This window comes from Eucyclogobius newberryi, unplaced genomic scaffold (assembly GCF_026437365.1).
Source record: "Eucyclogobius newberryi isolate DKJ021-1_F unplaced genomic scaffold, fEucNew1.0.hap1 SCAF_1, whole genome shotgun sequence".
Lineage (NCBI taxonomy): Eukaryota > Metazoa > Chordata > Actinopteri > Gobiiformes > Gobiidae > Eucyclogobius > Eucyclogobius newberryi.
The window spans coordinates 13,107,946-13,127,779 of NW_027315723.1; the positions used below are offsets into that span (position 1 = coordinate 13,107,946).

At 39.2% G+C, this 19,834-nt stretch overlaps 1 protein-coding gene across 1 annotated transcript; it reads left to right on the top strand.

Moving 5' to 3' along the window:
- The first annotated feature begins 1,655 nt into the window (after nt 1-1,655).
- rp1l1a (rp1 like 1a) lies at nt 1,656-18,602 on the top strand. The gene is made up of 8 exons (XM_072449191.1): nt 1,656-1,758; nt 7,384-7,642; nt 8,379-8,771; nt 9,059-9,281; nt 9,835-14,078; nt 14,609-15,391; nt 16,058-16,675; nt 18,279-18,602. Exons 2-8 carry the CDS (start codon nt 7,406-7,408, stop codon nt 18,600-18,602), a joined length of 6,822 nt encoding a protein of 2,273 aa, XP_072305292.1. The 5' UTR covers nt 1,656-1,758; nt 7,384-7,405.
- Nucleotides 18,603-19,834: the final 1,232 nt, after the last annotated feature.

Genomic DNA, 19,834 nt, shown 5'->3' on the forward strand with positions numbered 1-19,834 from the left:
CCGTTGCCCAGTAAACACACTAGCATTCACACAACCTATTTTTGACTTAGCTTAGTAGCTTCATTTAGCCTAGCAGTAAAGATTAGCAATTTATTTAGGATTTTGTCTCTCATTTTTAAAAAATATGCATGTTGTACAACCAATTTGCGTTTGAAAACATCTCATAAATGTACGTTTTGAAACTTGACACTATAATTTATATCCATTTTTATAGCATTTTATTAAATTTCCTCTCACCTGTTAGCTTCTTCCGTCCTCGTGCTAGTTCTAAATTCGCAAACCAATCACACTCGAGAATTCAAAGACACAGCAGTGACTGTTCAGATCCAAATTATAGAATTATTTGTTTTCTGTTTTATGAATTAATTTGCTGGCATTTACAAAAGAATACAATATTTTTTTTTTTTTATTGGGGTCGTGCAATAATGTTATTATATGGCATGGCCATATGTTTTTCAATTGAAATTGTGCCGACTGCACGCGCGCGGTTGTTGTGTGGAATGTGACCGATAATATAATACATCCATGAATGTGACTTGCAGCACTTTGAGCACAAGACAAATTCAAAGACAGCAAAGCTTGACTTAACTTAATTTCAGTTGTCTTCAATTTAGAGTATTAAGACGCTCATGTTGTAAGAAACACAACCAGCAGAAGGTGCTGTTTAGACGTGTACAGACCAAATATCTTGTATCCTTCTTTACAGCCATTAACAGAGTTAATAAATGTATATATAGGGATACAGCAGTCAGTGGTGTCAATTCAAAATATTTGCAAAACCTGTGGAAGAAAACCTAAATGCATGGCTGCATGTGGGCAACATGGCAATTATATTTTCATAAAACCTATATATTTTTATCAACACCCACCCACATATTTTTTCTAGCCTCTACAGTGTATGGGAATCTTTGAGAGTCAACTGGTCCTGGTTGCCAGTAGTAACCGTCTCTTAAACATGAACACGTCGGGTGTGACTGACCTAAATCAAGTTGCCCTTCAGTGATGTGATCATAAAAACACGAAAAAGGGCAAATACGCGGCCATTCCCCCTAAACCTTGTCTGGTTACTTTGATAGTATATATTTCTCAGACAACAGTAAATTGCCAGCTGGGAGAATCACCTGCCTTGTCCTGGGACAGTACCCTGGGCTTATACAGATTCCCACAACGCTAAATCCAAATTGTTCACCACAATAGCCTTATTTGACCACAGCGCACCCACACCCAGGAGCCCGTGTAACAATGTTGACTAGAGAGCAATCGATCTAATAAAGACAAGTGTTCCAACCAACAAATGGACAGCAGCACATAATCCTCTTAAACGTGAATTACACGCCTCAACTCAACTCACCACTGATTTCCGCCTGCACCCCTTCAAAATATAACAATCGTATTTTGTTTTGTTTTTTGTTTTATTTTACCAAACGTAGAACACATGTTAGTATGGCAACTTATATCATCGTCCAGCTATAAATCAAATGAAGAAACATTATATTTGGTAGCATTCAAGTCCGATAAGTAGTTCGTAAAAATAACAACTTTTATTTTGGTGAAATAACAAACTGCATACTTTCGGGCTAGATTGTGGTTAGCTTGACGCACGGCCGCGCACTGCCAGGACCTTCTCTCGCCGTGAATTCTGTGGCTGTCGGAGCTCTCCACACCTTTGCTTACTCTGACACATGCCTACAAACACTTTCGGAAGTCTAACGTTGTCTTCACATCACGAGAGCTTTCATCGATCACGTCTCTGATTTGGTAAGACTGACAATTGTGATTTTTAATTTATTTTATTATTATTATTATTATGTTCGTTGGCTCAGAAAGTCGCGCACCGTTGACATTGCTCTATGTCAGCTATGTTTCAGACAGTAAACAATTGGAATGCTATTGCAATGAAAAAAGAGCACAACCCTATATGCCTACATTGTGATTGTTGTAATCTTGTGCATAGGCTAAAGTATCTGTAAACGTTATTTCAGCGGTATGGAATCTGCCAAATTGATTGACACATGTACAAATAGGATAAATGCATCACAATTAGCATTAGGGATTATAACATGTTAAGAAGTGTGTCAAACAGAACGGAGGCATCACGCCACATTACCAGACAAAGAGGCAACAAGTGTCATTCCCATGGGAACCACTGTTTTGTGAAATTGTAGATATAAAAGAAGGTCAATAGCTGATAACAAAAGAGGAGCAAATCTGACAAATTAAAATGTCAAATTCCATACAACAATCATCTGTGCTGGACAGTGAAGAGGTGTTTTGGAAAAGGCTCTAGGGCATTGCTTTCAAAATATTTTATTTATAACTTTCAATCTTCACACACTGTATAATCTTCATATTAGTTCTAGTAGTTTTAGTTTGTCTTTTTGAAAAACAAATAAAATACCTTTCTTTTTTTTTCAACAATTAAAAACAAACAAACAAGTCTTTAAATCGTTACCATTTAACACATAAGACAAAGTCTGAACTCGAAACACATGCTTTCACTGGATTGGCCATTGACTTGATCATTGACGACTTAATTTGGTACTTGAATTTTAAAGTGTGGGTGGAATGTACGCAATGAATGTACACAAACTTAACCCATTTGAGTTGCACAATTTAACTTGCAATGCCTTTTTTCATTGTACAGCTGTAAGTATCCACACATTTTCTGTAATTCCAAATTGCTGTTATGTTTTTGATCAACCCTCCTGAGACACCCCATGTTCCCAGCTGCTTTCCCTTTGTCAACCCATTACCTGTCCATGTGTGACTTACCGTTTACGCACAATCCCCTCTGCTACATCAGTACGCCCACTCTGTTCTGTTACTCCTCACTCATTAGACCCCTGAAGCAGATACAAATTGATCTAAAAGGTGTTGTTACATAAATAGCAGTTATGCAACCGTACAATGGGTTTTGTTCAAATATGTATTCATTTACATATGGTGTTTGGATGGTATCAATTTGTATGTGGGTCAAAAACAACATAGGCTTGTAAATGGGGTTGTTTACCGAGATGGATATGAAAAATTCCTTAAAGTCTTTTTTAAATCATGTTGCTCTGTCCCTTCTACAAAAACCTTTGTAGTTTGTAGTGACAATTATTTTATCTTTTAAAAATTGCATTACAAACATTGATTTGACTTTCAATGTTATGATTGAGAGAGGTCTGCGTCAACCAGTTTGATAATCAATATTAATAAGTTATAAAAAAAAAAGCAATTTTGGTTATCAATAACTACTATTTATTTAAATAGTTGTCAGTTTTTATGAAGTCGTAGAATGTATTTTGTGAGTTTCCTAGCTCATTATTTGTGCAGGAGGCACCCAGCTGAGAGACAGATTGTCGATTATTGGACAAACCTTTTGCTCAGTTTGACCGTGATTAAAGCTAATATTCTTTTAAACAGATCAATATAGTTTCCCCTTCCATTAAGTGTAATTTAAAAGCAGCACTTTGTGACGAAAATCAGGCACACAGTCCACATTTAACTGAAAACATTTTATCATTGCAAAGTTGAAAGATCTGTGTGTCGCTTCATGGAACAGTGACTTAAATCTCACATTCATTTCTTTCCCTATAGATTAAAAAAAAAAAAGTTCAATACCAAAAACAAGCAAACAAAAACACTTCTCAATTTAGAATGCAGCAATTATAGTTTTTTTATTCTATTATTGCTTTATTCTAAACTGTTCTTGCAGTTGGAGTTAGTTAGTTTCTATAAAAAGCAGCTGAAATCGTCAAGTGAATCAAAACATCAAAACCGCAATTAGGCTGCGCAGTTTTCTCCAGGTCAAGAGCTCTCCTGGCCTTTTCCACCATCTTGTTTCTATCTCTCCTCCTCCTCCTCCTTCTCCTCCTCCTCCTCCTCCTCCTGTCTAACCCTTAATCAGGCTTTTGCTTCTATCATTAGACCTCTCTCTCTTCCCTGATCACTGGATGCCATTTTAACAGAAGAGCTATTGCATCAAGTGTATCCTACTTTATTATTTCTATTGCTAAAATCAACTTGTTTTGGAAAATTTTGACACTTTTATGTCATTTTGGACCATGTTTCTTCAATATGTGAGTAATCTATAGATATTTGAAGAATGAATTTGCATTTTTTGATATGCTGTTATGCCCATGTTTTTATCATATGTTATATTTTGAGTACTTTTAAATTAACATGTAACCTTACATGATATTGGATTAAGTGGCTATTTTAGCAGCATGATGCAAACCTAGACAGAGATGTTTACAACTTCTATAGCAAACAAAGTTAATTATCAAAGTAAATATTTACATTGATACATTTATTTAATATGTACAGATTAAATTGGTTGAATTTCTGGCCTTATTGTTTAAAGACAGGTGGTGTTTTTCCCTTCAAATGCAAAGAACAGACTAAAGGAGGATTAAGCTGTGTCACATTGGGAATGGCTAAGAGCAGAGATTTGGTCCCTATATCTAAAAGCCTAATGTCTTAAGCCTGGCAAATCAGCATTTTTAAGTTTGAGCAAAATTACATCTAATATGTATTTTAACATTATGTGTGTGTCTAAATGTATAGATTGTAAGTGCAGTCCATAACAGGAATTATTATCTTAATTGAAAGATTTTACCACATTATTCAAATATTAATCAGCTCTTTTTGCAGATTTGTAATATTAGTAACTTGATACTTTTGAAATATTTTGATATACTTCATGCTCCAAACAATAATTTATATCTTGTATGAAAATCACCCACCTCTCTTTAAGTACTGTTGTTACATGTAAGTGACCGATAGGTCACATACAGCTTGACAGGTTGCTAAAAACGGGGCTAGTTTCTGTATATTTTTAACTATTGTGTGATGTATATATATGGGTTCTGTGGTCACAAAGAACAGAGAATTTACCTTTGAACTAAAAGGTTTAGTTTAAAGCTCGCTCTCTTATGCAAGTAGGACTATCTAGTGCTTAGAAACATGCCAGAAGAAAGCATTACATCTTCTGCAAATAGGATTTCTCTATGTGTGCTTGGCTACAGAAGTAATAGCATGTGTTGCAATAGCTCTTTTATACATCTATAAACATACTTCGACTAAATAGTGGACTGCTTAATATTGCACTGGATACAAGTAGTAGTTTTATGAAACCAGCCCTTTTGACTTAGTGTTGTCATAGTAGTACTAACATATCTAAAAAAAATCCACCATGCCTTATACACATTTCAAGATTTTGTTGTCCATAGGTTTTATCAGACAGGAGAGGACAGGGTGAAGTGGGGAAATAGAAATTGTCAGAGTCAGGATTCCCCAGTGCATGTTGGACTCTGCCAGGGCTGCCCTTTGTCACCGGTTCTGTTCATAATTTTTATGGACAGAATTTCTAGGCGCAGTCAGGGGTCGGAGGGTGTCCGGTTTGGGGACCACAGGATCTCATCTCTGCTGTTTGCAGACGATGTTGTCCTGATGGCTCCATCAAACCCGGACCTGCAACATGCACTGGGACGGTTTGCAGCCGAGTGTGAAGCGGCTGGGATAAGAATCAGCACCTCCAAATCCGAGGCCATGGTTCTTGACCGGAAAAAGGTGTCTTGCCCTCTTCAGGTGGGTGGGGTGTCCTTGCCCCAAGTGGAGGAGTTCAAGTATCTCGGGGTCTTGTTCACGAGTGAGGGAAGGATGGAGCGTGAGATCGACAGGCGGATCGGTGCAGCGGCTGCAGTGATGCAGTCGCTGCATTGGACCGTTGTGGTAAAGAAGGAGCTGAGCCGAAAGGCAAAGCTCTCTATTTACCGGTCGGTCTACGTTCCTACCCTCACCTATGGTCATGAGCTTTGGGTAGTGAAAGAACAAGATCGCGGATACAAGCGGTCAAAATGAGTTTCCTCCGGAAACACGGGGGGAGCTCGGAGTAGAGCCGCTGCTCCTCCACGTCGAGAGGAGCCAGCTGAGGTGGCTCGGGCATCTGTTCCGGATGCCTCCTGTGCGCCTCCCTCGGGAGGTGTTTCAGGCATGTCCCACCCGGAAAAGGCCCCGGGAAAGACCCAGGACACGCTGGAGAGACTATGTCTCTCGGCTGGCCTGGGAACGCCTCGGGATGCCCCCGGAGGAGTTAGAGGAAGTGTCTGGGGAGAGGGAAGTCTGGGAGTCCCTGCTCAGACTGCTGCCCCCCGCGACCCGGCCCCGGATAAAGCGGCAGAAAATGGATGGATGGAGAGTCAGGATTCAAACTTACAAAACAATTGATTATATATATTTATTTATTTAAAATATAGAATAGACAATAGGGGGAGCACGGTGGCAAAGGCGGTTAGCGCTCTTGCCTCCCAAGGAGATCATGGGTTCGATTCCCGGACCAGACCAACATCACACGATCTCTCTGGGTGGAGTCTGCATGTTCTCCCCGTGTTACTGTGGGTTCTCTTCCTCCCACCGTTCAAAGACATGCAAGTGTTAGGAAAAATTGGTGACTCTAAATTGGCCCTAGTGACTGAATGTGAGAGTGAAGTGAACCTGAATGGTTATCTATGTGTCTATGTCTCTGTCTGTTGGCTCTGCTGTTGGCCACTGTCCAGGGTCCAGGCTATCTTATAAGTTTAACTAAATGTTGTTCTATGAAAAACAATAGCTTATTTTGATCCCATCACAGATTTTGTAAGATGTTAATAGCTTACCGTGTTTTGCAGGTTTTTAGGGTTCACATAACCGCTGTCTTTGTGCCTTGTTAAATGTATACCCCCTATTCCCTCTGAGTTCTTCATATTTTGAAGGTTAAAGAATCATTGGTTATTGTTCTCAATTCTCTAGATATTATTTTTCCAAAGATTCAGTAATAAAAGCCATCAATTTGGTAAAGCAAAAAACATTTCCAACATATAACTTGGAGAAGGTAATATTAAAGAATCTGCATAAATTATGCTAGATAGGTTTTAGTGAAACATGTAGTCTAAGTCATATGAACTTTAAATAGTTTTAAAGAGTGGCAGGAGATTTTCCCAGGACAAGTTTATTTCCCATCAATACTGTTTCTGGAGAACATGTTGTGGTAGTAGGCAGGGCAAGTTCATTTGTAGAGCACAATTTGTTCACGAAGTAATTCAAAACACTTTACAGAACAAGAAAATATGCATTAAAAGTAGAGGTGGGAGTGCTCTCCGGTAAAGTTATGTTGTATATTATCAAGTAAGGGTATAAGATTATATTTTTGTGATTCATTTTTACTTTTTAGTTAAACCTCAAATAATATGTTTAAAGGCATGTCTTAACACTTTTCTGTTGAATTGACCTAATCGAGATGCTCTAAAAGAATATTGAGATATTTTTCGTGAATATCGCCCACCCCTAATTCAAATTAAAATACCAAGAAATACAAACAAAAATACCGGTAATCATGAGAAATTACTTTGTGTTTTCCAGGACTTCATGACAACCCAACACAATGCAGTCTGTCCATGCAGGGATGTGGGACCCCCCATCTAAACAACATGCCTGTCCTCTTGTCCCACCCAATCAGCCCCACTCCCCCCAGACACGCCCGGACCACGTGAGAGCTCCTCAGGCCAAACGCATCACTTTTTACAAGAGTGGAGACAGCCAGTTTGGAGGAGTCAAGATGGCCGTGCACAATCGCAGCTTCAAATGCTTCGATGCTCTGCTGGATGATCTTTCCCAAAAGGTCAGTGCCACAGGAGATACTCACAAAGCTCTTTTGAAGCTCTAGGAGGGGTATTGTGTGAAGTGAATGTGGATGTAGGTTGTAACTGTGCTGCCAGCTCTGCACAAAGATATAGTGTTTTGGATACCTCTTCATGGTAAAAAAAAAGTTTGGAAGGTGGTGATGTCATTATTTTTACAGTAATTATTAAAAGTGACACTCAATGTTTCTTTTGGAGGGGGTTAAGGATTTTATGGCCCATAGGCTTTATTTGACAGGACAGTGTAGCGTGAAATAGGAATGAGACTTGGGTATGACATGCAGCAAATTGTCAAGAGCCCGAATCGAACTTAAGACTGCCCCACATTAAAAAATAAAAAATAATATGATTCTATATTGGCCATTCAAATATGAATGTAATGGAGGCCATACAAAAATATATGACATTTATGTTCATATATTATGTATGTATATATATTTGGTTGATGCAAATTTTACAAATTATTGCAAAGTTAATACCTATTTGCATTTCCTTAATTACAAGGTGTAATCATATGTTTCTTTTTCCTTGACTTATTCAACATAATTACAATTACTTTTCCGGTTAGGGGTCGTGGGTGACAGCCTATCCCAGTGACTTTGGGTGTAAGGCGGGGTACACAGTTTCAATGTTGTTTTGAATAAATCACAAAATAACGTTGTATTATTGTATTATATTTGATGTTAAGTTGTGTGTTTTTTTTGTTTCCAAAACCAGGTGCCGTTGCCCTTCGGTGTGCGCACAGTGACAACCCCTCGCGGGACCCACACCATCCAACACTTGGAACAGCTCCAGGACGGTGGCTGTTACCTCTGCTCCGACCGACGTCAAGCCAAGCCAATCAACATGGACATCGCCACCAAACGCCCCGGAGTCTGGTCCCATCACGGCAGAAGACCCCACAGACCCGAATCTACTTCTGCCACTAGCCCTGGGCACGTGCCGTACAGACAGCGGCGCCTCCTGCTGGTCAAAAACACAGAGCCAGCAGTGAGAGGGAGCGTGGTGCTGAGCAGAAGAGTGACCAGGAGTCTGAGGGCATTTTTAGAAGAAGCGTCAAACGTGATGCAGTTTCATGTGCACAAGTTGTACACAGTGGAAGGTCGTAAAGTAAGTAAATGTATATTCAAATAGTCACATATATTGATTAGACATAACATTATAACCACCTGCTTAATAACAGCCATGATGTTCAGTGTATTATTTTATTTCAAATATAGAATTAAACGTAATAAGTGAAACATTTGCTCCTACTAGCAAACACATAGAAATATAATCACCTGTAAAACTTGGATTCCATTAGCTGTCATACTGAGGGCACATCATATCAGAGCCTAAATAAAACCTAAATACCTAAATAAAACTAATTACCATCTACTTGTATATTGTTACTCTAGATTGACAACGTTCAGAGCCTGATGACTGGCCCTAATATGCTGGTGTGCGCGGGACGAGAAGGCCTCAGTCCACTGTTGGTGAATTACATCAGAAAAGGTTCAGACGAGAAACTTCCTGGGGTGGGTCCTCGAACTCCTGGGAATGGGGCTCGATCTCCCCCTCAAGGAGCGCAGTCCGGAGCCAGCGAGCAAAGTGAGGGGCAGGACAGTAAGAAGAATACGGGTAATTTAATTTCAAATGTTTCATCTTTCCTATATTTTTTTCCTGTTGAATGAATGAAGTTTGTCACTGTTTTATTCAACAATTTGACTTATTCACATTGGACTATTTTAAGACTTGCTCTGTTTAAGGAATATTTTTATGCAAACAGTGTGTTAGGTAAAGCTTAATTTGAAAAATAAATAAATAAATAGGCTGAACTCAAACTTCTCCTTGAGCCAGTGTCGTTCAAACACCATACCCTCAAACACATGTGTCTGTTCACCATGCTAATTTTAAAATAAGAAGCTAACTTAACTATAAGCAAAATGTGGACACACAATTTACTTAAACAACTACTAGCATAAAATGGCTTAATTTTTTGATTGAAATAGAAATGGGATATCATAATGTATAATCGTAATAATTCAACCAAATGTTTGTATTTTACAACTTTATTTTATCTAGTAGTATTTAAAATGTAGCCTTTTTATACAGTTAGTAAGTGAATGATGATTGTGTATACCGATAAGTAGTATTCATTATTTTTTTTTGCGTTTCTATGTCCACGTTTCAGTAAACTTTGGCCTTGAAACTAAGAAGAGCATCATCCACCCACGCTCTGATTCTTCAAACCGCTCAGCCCGTCTCTCTATGTCCTCAGAGAAGTCCTATGGTCTCAGCACAATGTCCCAGGGGCAGGCCGCCGTTATGGACGATGACATTGAAAAACGTGTTGTGGTCAACAAAGATGGCAGCCTGTCTGTTGAGATGAAAGTCCGATTCCGTCTCCATAGTGATGAAACCTTGCAATGGTCCACGCAGATTAAAAAATCCCCTTATTTGACCAATGATTCCTGCTCAATCAGTCAAGGGCAGACACATTATCTGCAACATGAAAGTTGTTCAGATCTTGATTGCAATTCCTATGAACTGGAAAATAGGGATTACTCCTTTCAATGTGCAATGGCTGCAAATACATGCCCATGCTGTTATAGGGAAGATCTACAATATGATCTATGGAAAAATCCAGTGCACAGTCCCAAACCACCAATCCCTCCTTCTCATTCAACCACAGAAAGCCATACTATTTTAAGGCATACCCGCTCTTCTAGCTCAAGTTCCTCAAGCAATTCAACTAGAGTGGTGCGCTGCCGGGCTAAACTTACCAACTGCGAAGATGGATCTGAACATAGCCAAATTGTCCAAGAAGAAATGTCCATCACGGAGCAACATATAGGGGGAAAAGACATTAGCACGGTTAGCCGAAGTTGTAGTCGGAGTGAGGTGGTCAATGGTGATGCACTTGCATTTGAACGCCCTATGTCTGCTATTAGTGCTTCATCACACATTTTGCAAGAGCTCAAAGAAGATGATGATGAATTGCCCCCAAGTGCTTCAAGGTGTGGCAACAAAGTATCTGAAACATCAGAATTCCAAAATAATGACAAATCAGCTAGCAATGCTTCAACTAAACAAAATGGCGGCGGCAATGATGAGGAAGAAGGGTCGACTTGTCAGTGTCATTCAACATCTGAAGTAGAGGTGAATGGACGAGCATCTACGTCAAAATCCAATGCAAATTCTTGCAAATCTATTACAACAGCAAATTATGAGATTGAAGAAGTTGAAACTGTTGTCAGTGGGTTGTCAGTGGGTTCACGGCGATCTACATCTGTATGTCCTGATTGTGGAGGCTGGAAAGCAAAGATTGCCTCTTGTTGCAATAGTAGGGCTTCAAACGGGTCAAATAACAAATCATCAAAGCCATCATCTGTAAATCCAGCTAATGACGAAGATGATAATATTTCAGATGTGTCATCACTTTCGAATACAAGCAATTTAACCTATCACAGGGAAGTCTTTATGATTTCCAATGGGGAATATAGAGCGGCCAGTGTGATGTCCAAAACTGAGGAGGAAGTTGAGGAGACAAGGGCTACTAGTGTAACGTCAAGTACGTCATGCAACTCTAGGTGCAAGAATTGTGAAATTGTTGAAAATAGAAGCCCAAGTGTCATATCGTTTAAGTCTGAAAACTCAAATTGCAATGTAGTTTCTGATCCCATCACTAGAGAGGAAGCAGAGGGCGACAATACCGCAGAAAGAGTAGCTAGTGCTATGTCGGCTAAGTCCAATACATCGACTAAAACAAGCTGTTCACAGAAATCAAGAATAAAAGTCACAGCTCCTACATCAGAGGAAGGGGAAGAAACAAGGTCTGCAAGCGTGCAATCCGAAGAATCCAACATATCTGCAAAGAAAAGTGGGCCTGTCAGTGCTAAATCAACCAAAACAGAAGAGGAGACAAGATCTGCTAGTGTCTCATCAGTGAAATCCAATGAAAGTAGGTCAGCTAGTCCAATGTCCACCAAATCAAGCAAAACTAATGTTTCGGAAAAGTCTTCGGGAAATGAAATGCAGAATTTGGAAGTAAAGTCTACCGGGAAGAAAAGTAGGCCTGCTAGTGTCTTGTCTGTCAAATCGATCAAGTCAGAAGCATCCAAAAAAGAAGAAAGTAGAACTGGAAGTGTTATTTCAGTCACATCTAATGGTACAGCCAAGTCAACAAAGTCTGTTCAAAATAAAATACAAAATATGAAAGAAAATAATGACAATGATGAGGTGAAGTCAGATATATCAGCGGAAGAAAGTAGACCCGCAAGTGAAATATCAGTCAAATCCACCAATTCTGAAAGATCTCAAAAGGTTCAAAGCGCTGATGACGACACAAGATCAGTGAGTATAGTCTCTGTAAAATCAAAATCGATAAAGGAAAGCAGACCTAGTAGTGTACTATCTGTCCAATCAAACAAGTCACATGTTTCTGACAAATCCAAAAATGAAAACAAATCAAATACCGAACAAAGATCTATGTCCCCCAGGCCAACTGCTGAAAAAAATGGAGACGAGAGAGGAGAAAGTGCATTGTCAAATAAATCAAGAAAATCAATGTCAAATTGTACTGAAATTTCCCAAAATGGGGAAGAAAAACACGAGGGAAGAGCTGCTAGTTCTATATCTTGTAAATCCACATTGTCCGTCAAGACTAGCAAGACCAATAAGAGTTCAAGATTAGCTTCTCCGACCAAAGAGCAAGACGAGGAAAGAACTTTGAGCGCCTCTTCTGGTAAAACCCATTTTTCAGCTGTTTCTGACAGGTCAAAAAAGTCTAACCAAACGGTCATTTCTACCAATGTCAATGAAGAAAATGACAATAAAAGTGAAAGCGTGACTAGTCATGTGTCTGTCAAATCCCGCAAGTCAAATAGATTTCATGTGGTCCCAATAAAGACACCGGAAGTGGCGAGCAATGATAGACCAACAAGCTCTGCTTCGGCTAAAACAGAGAAATCCAATGTTTCAACAAGTTCAAAGCAAAACAAAATGGTGGATGCTAATAAAAGTTTAGTAGAAGACCAAGCTACAAAAAGCAGAAATTTAATGTATACTCTAGAGCTGATGCCAGAAAATAGAGACCACAGAGGAACTAGCTCCTTGTCGGTACGTTCTTGCAAATCTACTAAATCCAAGTCAAAATGCTCTTGTGAGAAACCAAAAGACATTGATGACAAAGATGAGGACTCAGAGGTGGCTGCAAGCATTTCGTCATCAAAAAGAGAGGACTGCGATGAAGAGTCATTTGCATCCGTTTCACTTGTTTTGCCGGATGATCAAGAATCAGAAAGCGGCGAATCTAGAATTTCCTCCCGAAGAAGGAGTCCTGAAGTCACCAAAAGTCCTCACAATGCAGAAATAGGTCCAACCATACCAAATGCAATCTATATTCCAACTATTGAAACGCCAGGACAAGGCAATGATGAGACAAGAGGAGTGGCTAGCTCATGTTCAACCAAGAGCACTCATTCGGTCAGAAGCACTAAGTCTAAAAAGTCTTGTAGCAATTGTGGTAAGGTAATGACTCAAGTAGATGCTGATGGTACAGCTAGCCTGGTTGCAAGTGTTAAATCAATTGCAACTACAAAGACCGGCCAATTAACAACTCCAGATAATAGGATATCAGCAATGTCAACCGCAAGTCCTAAAAGTCAAAGAAAGTTAGCTAAATGTGAAGACATTGATAATGCTAGTGAGGGAAGGACTGAACAAGCTAGTGAGGCTGAAGTAGAAGATGACGAGATAGCTAGAGCTAAATCAAAAAGTCCTGCTACATTGAGGCCAAAATCTGGTGTTTCAAATCCGTCTCGTGCAAAATCAAGTAAGACTAATGATGAAAGCATTGGTGTTCAATCTGTCAGAAGTTCCCGCAATAAGGAAGAAAATGATAAGTCTCCATGCAGCGAAAGCATCCTACATCATTCCCTCTCAGCTGCGGACTTGGCCAAGGAAGTAAACGCAGCTAAACTTCCTGAAAGTCCAGGGTCAAAGTTGAGCAATCCTAGCAATAAGAGTACAAAGAGTCAAAGAAGTAAGAAGGAGGTGGAGCAAGAGCTAACCCCGTCCTGTCTGCCAAATGCATCTCCAAATGAGGTCGTGAGCGACTGGCTGAACCGCATTCCCGCTAACATGCTAGCGCTTGGAGATGAAGAAGGAGACAAGTGTGTTGAAGAAATTGAAATAGAAAATGGGATTAGTGATGAGGCAGAGGTCAAAGGTGAAGATGGGGATTTGAAGACTAAGGATGAGAGTGAGAGAGAGAAGGAGGGAACAAAGGAGGAAGGAGAAGCAGTTGAAAAGTTTGAGATTCGGCCAATCGGGATTGTAACTGAGAGCTCGTTGCCCAAGAACTGGCACTCGTCCGCCGCAGTGATGAAGGTGCTGCTCAGCTCATCTCTGGGGAGGTGTCGGAGCATGCCTGAGGTAAGTGATTAAAAAAAAAGCTTTAACCCTAATCCTGTGCATTTGGAGTTTGAGCTGTAATATGAGGCCAAATGGGCTTTTTAATTAATTCATCTTTCTCAATAAGGCTTACCGTTCTAATGATTATTGCACCACAGTACTGTACAATTGATATAGGCTTTATATACACTGCACACTGTCTGTCGCCACCTGGATTCAACTAACCAAATAGGTACAAGCTTCCTGGTGGATAATTGCTGCATTGCTGCAACAGAACTGATGCAGTGAGTGACCTCTCATTTCTGAAACAACCACGTAGAAAGACTAATCTTGTGTTAATGGAAAATATGTCAGTATGTATGCATCAAGCAGAGAAAACATCTATGGAGATTGCAGAAACTAATCTACAACAGACCTGAACCCCATTGAGAATCTTATAGATGTGCTGGTTCAGAAACAAAATATTCCATGTATTTCAATTAGTATATCTGTGGACATATAATATATTTGGTCTGCATTAGGTCAACTGTGTTTTATTTCTTGTTTTATAGGTGTCCCACGTTTATGGCCGTCGACTTAGTGCTTCAGCCAAAGAGCTACTGGACTGTCTGACCCAGCTCCAGCTCATCGAACCAGCGGGAAACCAGGCTTTCTCCATACAGAAAGACCAACGCCCGCAATTTGAGGACATCATTTCTACTCTGCAAACACTTTGGCTATCCGAACCTAGGGACCCCAAAGACCCCAACAGGACTGATCAAGCCTCCCCACCTAGGTCTTCATCTGGAGTGGGTATGAGCAGTGGGTCTGGTGGGTCTGGGAAGGACAATGTCAACCAGGACGATGAACCAAAACAGGATGAAGAGGTCGAGACCAAAACAGAGGAGGTTTCGGTAAGTCCTGAGGGACCAAAAATGACAGTAAACCCGTCTTCTTTGGACAAAAATACCAAGACTCCAACAGTTAATGAATTAGATACACAAGAAAGATCACCTGCAGTTTTGCATGCACCCGTTACCAAGCACAAATCCCAGGACCCTGATCCAATGTGGGTCCTACGTCTCCTCAAAAAGTTGGAAAAACAATTCATAAACCACTACGTGACTGCTATGTCTGATTTCAAAGTCAAATGGGATCTAGAGGATAGTTTGATATTGGATAAGATGATTGCAGAGTTGAGGGACGAGGTGAGCCAGAGGATAGAGAAAAGTGTCGAGAGGGAGGTGAAGAAGATCCAAAGCAGAGCGGGGAATGTGTCAAGAGTCCCCAGGCCACCACCAGTGGAACAGCAGTCCACTGACTCCATGACAGACAGACGAAAGCGGCTTCTCAAGGTAAATAAAATAAGATTTTGTTCCAATTAAGTATATTTTATGCTGGTGGAATTTTCTTGTTGTCTATATTTTCCCTGAATGGTATTTTGTTTAAATAATGTTAGCATAGTAACAAAGTTAGAAGATAGTTTGAAGTGGCATGGTATGGGTTTAGTTCAACTTTGAGTTCAAATTTAGAAAAAAGCCTATTAAAAACAGGGGGAGTCATTTATGCCGAGAAGTAGTGCAACTCAAGGGAATGATTTTTAGTACTTTTGAAATACTTCAGTAATAATAATGCTTTATTTACAAAGCCTCTCAAAACTGTAGTCTACAACGTAATAATATTAAGCAATTAATAAGCATTTACTTTTGTCCATTCTCAAAGCTGGATAATGGCGGTAGGGCATCTGATGCAAAATATCAAATGAATATGTTGCAAAGAATGACTTCAAGCAGTAAAGCCTATTACATTTATTAATGTATTTTTAAATCGACGTATAGTATATGTTCATAAAATATACAAACAATAACACACAAACTTGACAATAACAACAGAATAATATAATTGAAGAATAATCTAGATACTCTTAATAACTATAACGATAAACCCCCAATCCAATTTTGGCATGCGACATTAAAACAAATTGTTTATTTGCAACTCACAATTGGTCCTCACTTTTTCAGGTGATGAAAAATCACTCCATCAAAACTGGCGATTCCTTGAGTGAACTGACTGGTGAAAACAGCGACCAACGCAGTGACGATGAATTCTGCCCCTGTGACGCCTGTGTCACTAAGAAAATGGCTTCCCGCTCGACCAAAACCAACCCAGACGCAATCAAGCCCCCAGTGCAGAAGGAGTTCGATCTTTTAAAAATCCTTCTATTCAAAACAGCTCCAGTTCTACCAGTTCCAGTTGTGGCAAAGCCTGAAAAGAAGCAAGAAGAAGCACAGACAGTAGTTCAAGAAGATTCGAGGAACCTAGAAGTAGTAGTGGAAGAAGAAGAAGATGAAGATGAAGAAGATGAAGAGGAAGAAGAAACTAGTGAAGATTTGGATTCAGAGGGGGTTGCAGAGGGAGCCAAGTGCCATTGTCAACGCAGCCAAGATTATGATGAAGAAGAGACTGAGGAAAGTGATAGAGAGACGGTTAAAGAGAAGAGTTCACACAAGGAGGAGACGATGGAGGAGACAAGCAAAGGGGAGATGACCGTAGCTGAGGAAGACGAGGGAGGAGACGAGGAGACAACAGACGGAGGAGAGAGTGAGGAGGCGTCCACAGAGGAGAGAGCTTCAGAACAGGTAACAGTTTTATACTGTGCAAGTATATACTTGTATTTCAACAAAGAAACATTTATCACTAATCCAAAACAGTGGACTATACTATACTCTACTATGTACTGTATTCAATAGAGTTAGTTCTTTTGAATGCTTTGTCACTGTGATGACAATACATTACACTCAAACTAAAATTACAGTAGAATATTAATATTTGAATGTTTCAGGAGTAAAATCTGTCGCATCTATATATTTATTGGCATAATACGGAATAACAATGAATCAACATTTATTTCCAAAACAATTATTTTCTGCTTGTTATTGACCCTTTACTAACTATTTGAATTCATATTTAGTTGGAAATCCTAGTCAACTCTAAACAATTATTTCATGGAATCAAAGCAGGTAGTGTACATTCACAATTATACTTCGTTCTTGCTAATTTCGGACACGTTGATGCAACTGTATTAGCAGTAAATCCTAGTGGGAACCTGAACATGATCAAGAGGCTAAAGGGAGGCTGACCCTGTGCAGCCTAACCTCTAACTTAAATCCCACAGAAACTTAATCTCATCCAATTAGAACGACTGGAAATGTCTGTGCTGGGCAGTCACACAAAAGCTCCACTCTTAACAATAACACTTCACACCTGAAAAATGTGAAAATCCCACATTGTGGTCAATACTGGCTGTTTGTTCATTGAGCTCCCAATCAGACATTATGTCATTATGTTTTAATCATTCTGCCATCAATCTCCATGGAGACAAGCAGGTGATGACACCAAGTCAGATCTGTGTAGAGGTGACGAATGGAATGCATGTTTTAAAATTATTATTATTTAAGGAAAAGCAATAATATCACCATGTAGCATCTATATATTTATTGCAACAGTATTGATTATGCAGTACTATGTAATGCATAAGAAACGTTATATAGTACACCTTTAAATTTGATAATCATATACAAAATTATACCTTTAGGTATTTAAAGTTGACCCTTCTCACCCTGAACATGGACTATTTGAGCCACTCCCCTCAGGCAGGAGGCTAGGGTCCATCAGGACCAGAACCTCCTGCCATAAGAACAGTTTCTTTCCCTCTGCAGTTGGACTCATGAACACTTCTTAAACACTGTCACTTTAACAATTATCAATGTCTCACTGCACTGTTGACTTTCTGCACTACAGCTGTACATTCAACTGTAAATCTTGTGTACATATTAAGCCTACTTTTATTTGTATCCTATATTAGATTTAAATTGATTTTCTTTAATGCATGCCCTTTTTGATTTTATATTGGTTGTTTTATAATTGTTCATTGTTTTTTGTTGCACCGAATCACCAAAGTTCCTATGTTTATGAATTCTGTTCATTGTCAATGACAATAAACTTGTTCTGATTCTGACTGATATATTTAAGTAAGCCCTTCCGCCCAATAGCATGTATTGGTGACGGTCAAAGGGCCCCAAAATGGCAGGCATTTCCCTACCAATAAGCCCCAGGGCAGCTGTGACAAGAGAAAGACCGTACCACAGCAAAAGTCTTTATTACATGCTCATACTTATGTAGTCAATCATCAAAAATAAACTGAATAAATTAAATGTTAATATATTTATATTGTATTCCTAGGAGAGCAGACCAGCTGTTAGTGCAACTGAAGGAGAAGATGCCGATGTTGAAGATTCAGGAACGGAGGACAAGTCAGACCACGAGGCAGAAATGAAAATCAAATTAGAAATCAAAACTGAAAACATTGACCCTAAACTTGAGAAGAACCAGAGCTGTTCGCTTCGCCATCAGTTCACCAAGACCTCAGTAGAGTCCCAGCCTGGATCTCTGGAGGACTTACAGCATTGTCCCAGTCCTAAAAACGTGGAAGGACCTAAACTGGTGTCTCCGGGCGGGACAATCCAAAAGAGGAGCAGATCACCAGCTCAGGTCAAAAACATCTAAGATCAGATCAGATCTAAGCTCTCAGGCAATATTCATACTGATTTTTAAAATACAGAAATAAAACACTTGAAGCACTTTATTTACCACTGGAGGAGTTTGTTCTGCCAGGACCATTTTTGATTGATTAATTGTTTAATTTCAATGGGACATATACTTTTAGAGAAGTGAAGATTCCCATTGTAATAAGGAATTAATGCTGTATATATATTATTTTGTTTTTGTTTTGCTTATAGAGCCACTGATCTGTATCGTGTTATGTACTGACTTTTGCAATAGTCTCAGGTTACTTAACTCACTATAGTGTAGCTTTATTGTTGCGTTACTTCACTTATTTGGAACTTTAATGTAATGATTTATTAAACTGTAAGATTGTGGATATTTTGAATAGAAAGCTTATTACGGTACAATGTTAACCTCTACAATAGTGTGCAAAATGTTATCAAAGTTGTTATGTCCTTGGCCAAGACACTTCATCCGGATTGTTTATGAGGAGGGAATTGATAATGTATAAATTTGTTAAAGCAACTTTGGATAACTGGAAAAGCGTGTTATAGGCCTAAGAAAAAGGAAACAAATATTATTATTCATATTTTATCATAGTACATTTTCCTGCTCCCATTTCAATTACTGGACTTTCCTTACAATATAAATCATTGAACCTTTACACGGTAAAGCTGTTGAATCTATTTATTATTTATTAGTTGGAGTATATGCTGTAGGTGGCGACATTGAGTTACAGCGGTGAAGCGGTTTTACATGCCTTACGGTCTCCATGGCGATGCAGACAACTACGGTTAATACATGATGGTATTTTTCTAGAAACAATAACTAGGATTAGTTATTGTGAATATAATGTAAAGGAGGTGTGCCTATGTAAATCTATGACTATTTGAATGTAAGTGTATATATATATATATATTTAAATAAACAAAAAGGTGGTCTAACTTGTTGGTTATTGTTTGTCATTTGGAAATAAGGTTAAAGGTGAAACATGCAACGTATCAGGTGGAGGGTCCGACAAGCAGGTGGCGTCACAAGGACAAGTTACAGGTCGGTTTGTGGAGAGGTGAGCCTGCTTACAGTGAGAATGCATGTCATTCAAGCTATTATTTTAGCAATACAATAACTGAATACATGCAAGCTAAAAACATTTTAATGTCTTACTGTGGAACATTAGAAACATGGAAATAACCTGTCCATGAAGACAAAAAGGTTGCACCAGAAAAGTTGGA

What these genes read in the sequence shown, in the direction of transcription:
- rp1l1a (XM_072449191.1), top strand. Translation starts at nt 7,406, where the DNA reads ATGCAGTCTGTCCATGCAGGGATGTGGGACCCCCCATCTAAACAACAT. An exon ending in GACGAAAGCGGCTTCTCAAG is followed by an intron (nt 15,392 to 16,057) that starts GTAAATAAAATA and finishes TCACTTTTTCAG; the next exon opens with GTGATGAAAAATCACTCCAT. An exon ending in AGGAGAGAGCTTCAGAACAG is followed by an intron (nt 16,676 to 18,278) that starts GTAACAGTTTTA and finishes TTGTATTCCTAG; the next exon opens with GAGAGCAGACCAGCTGTTAG.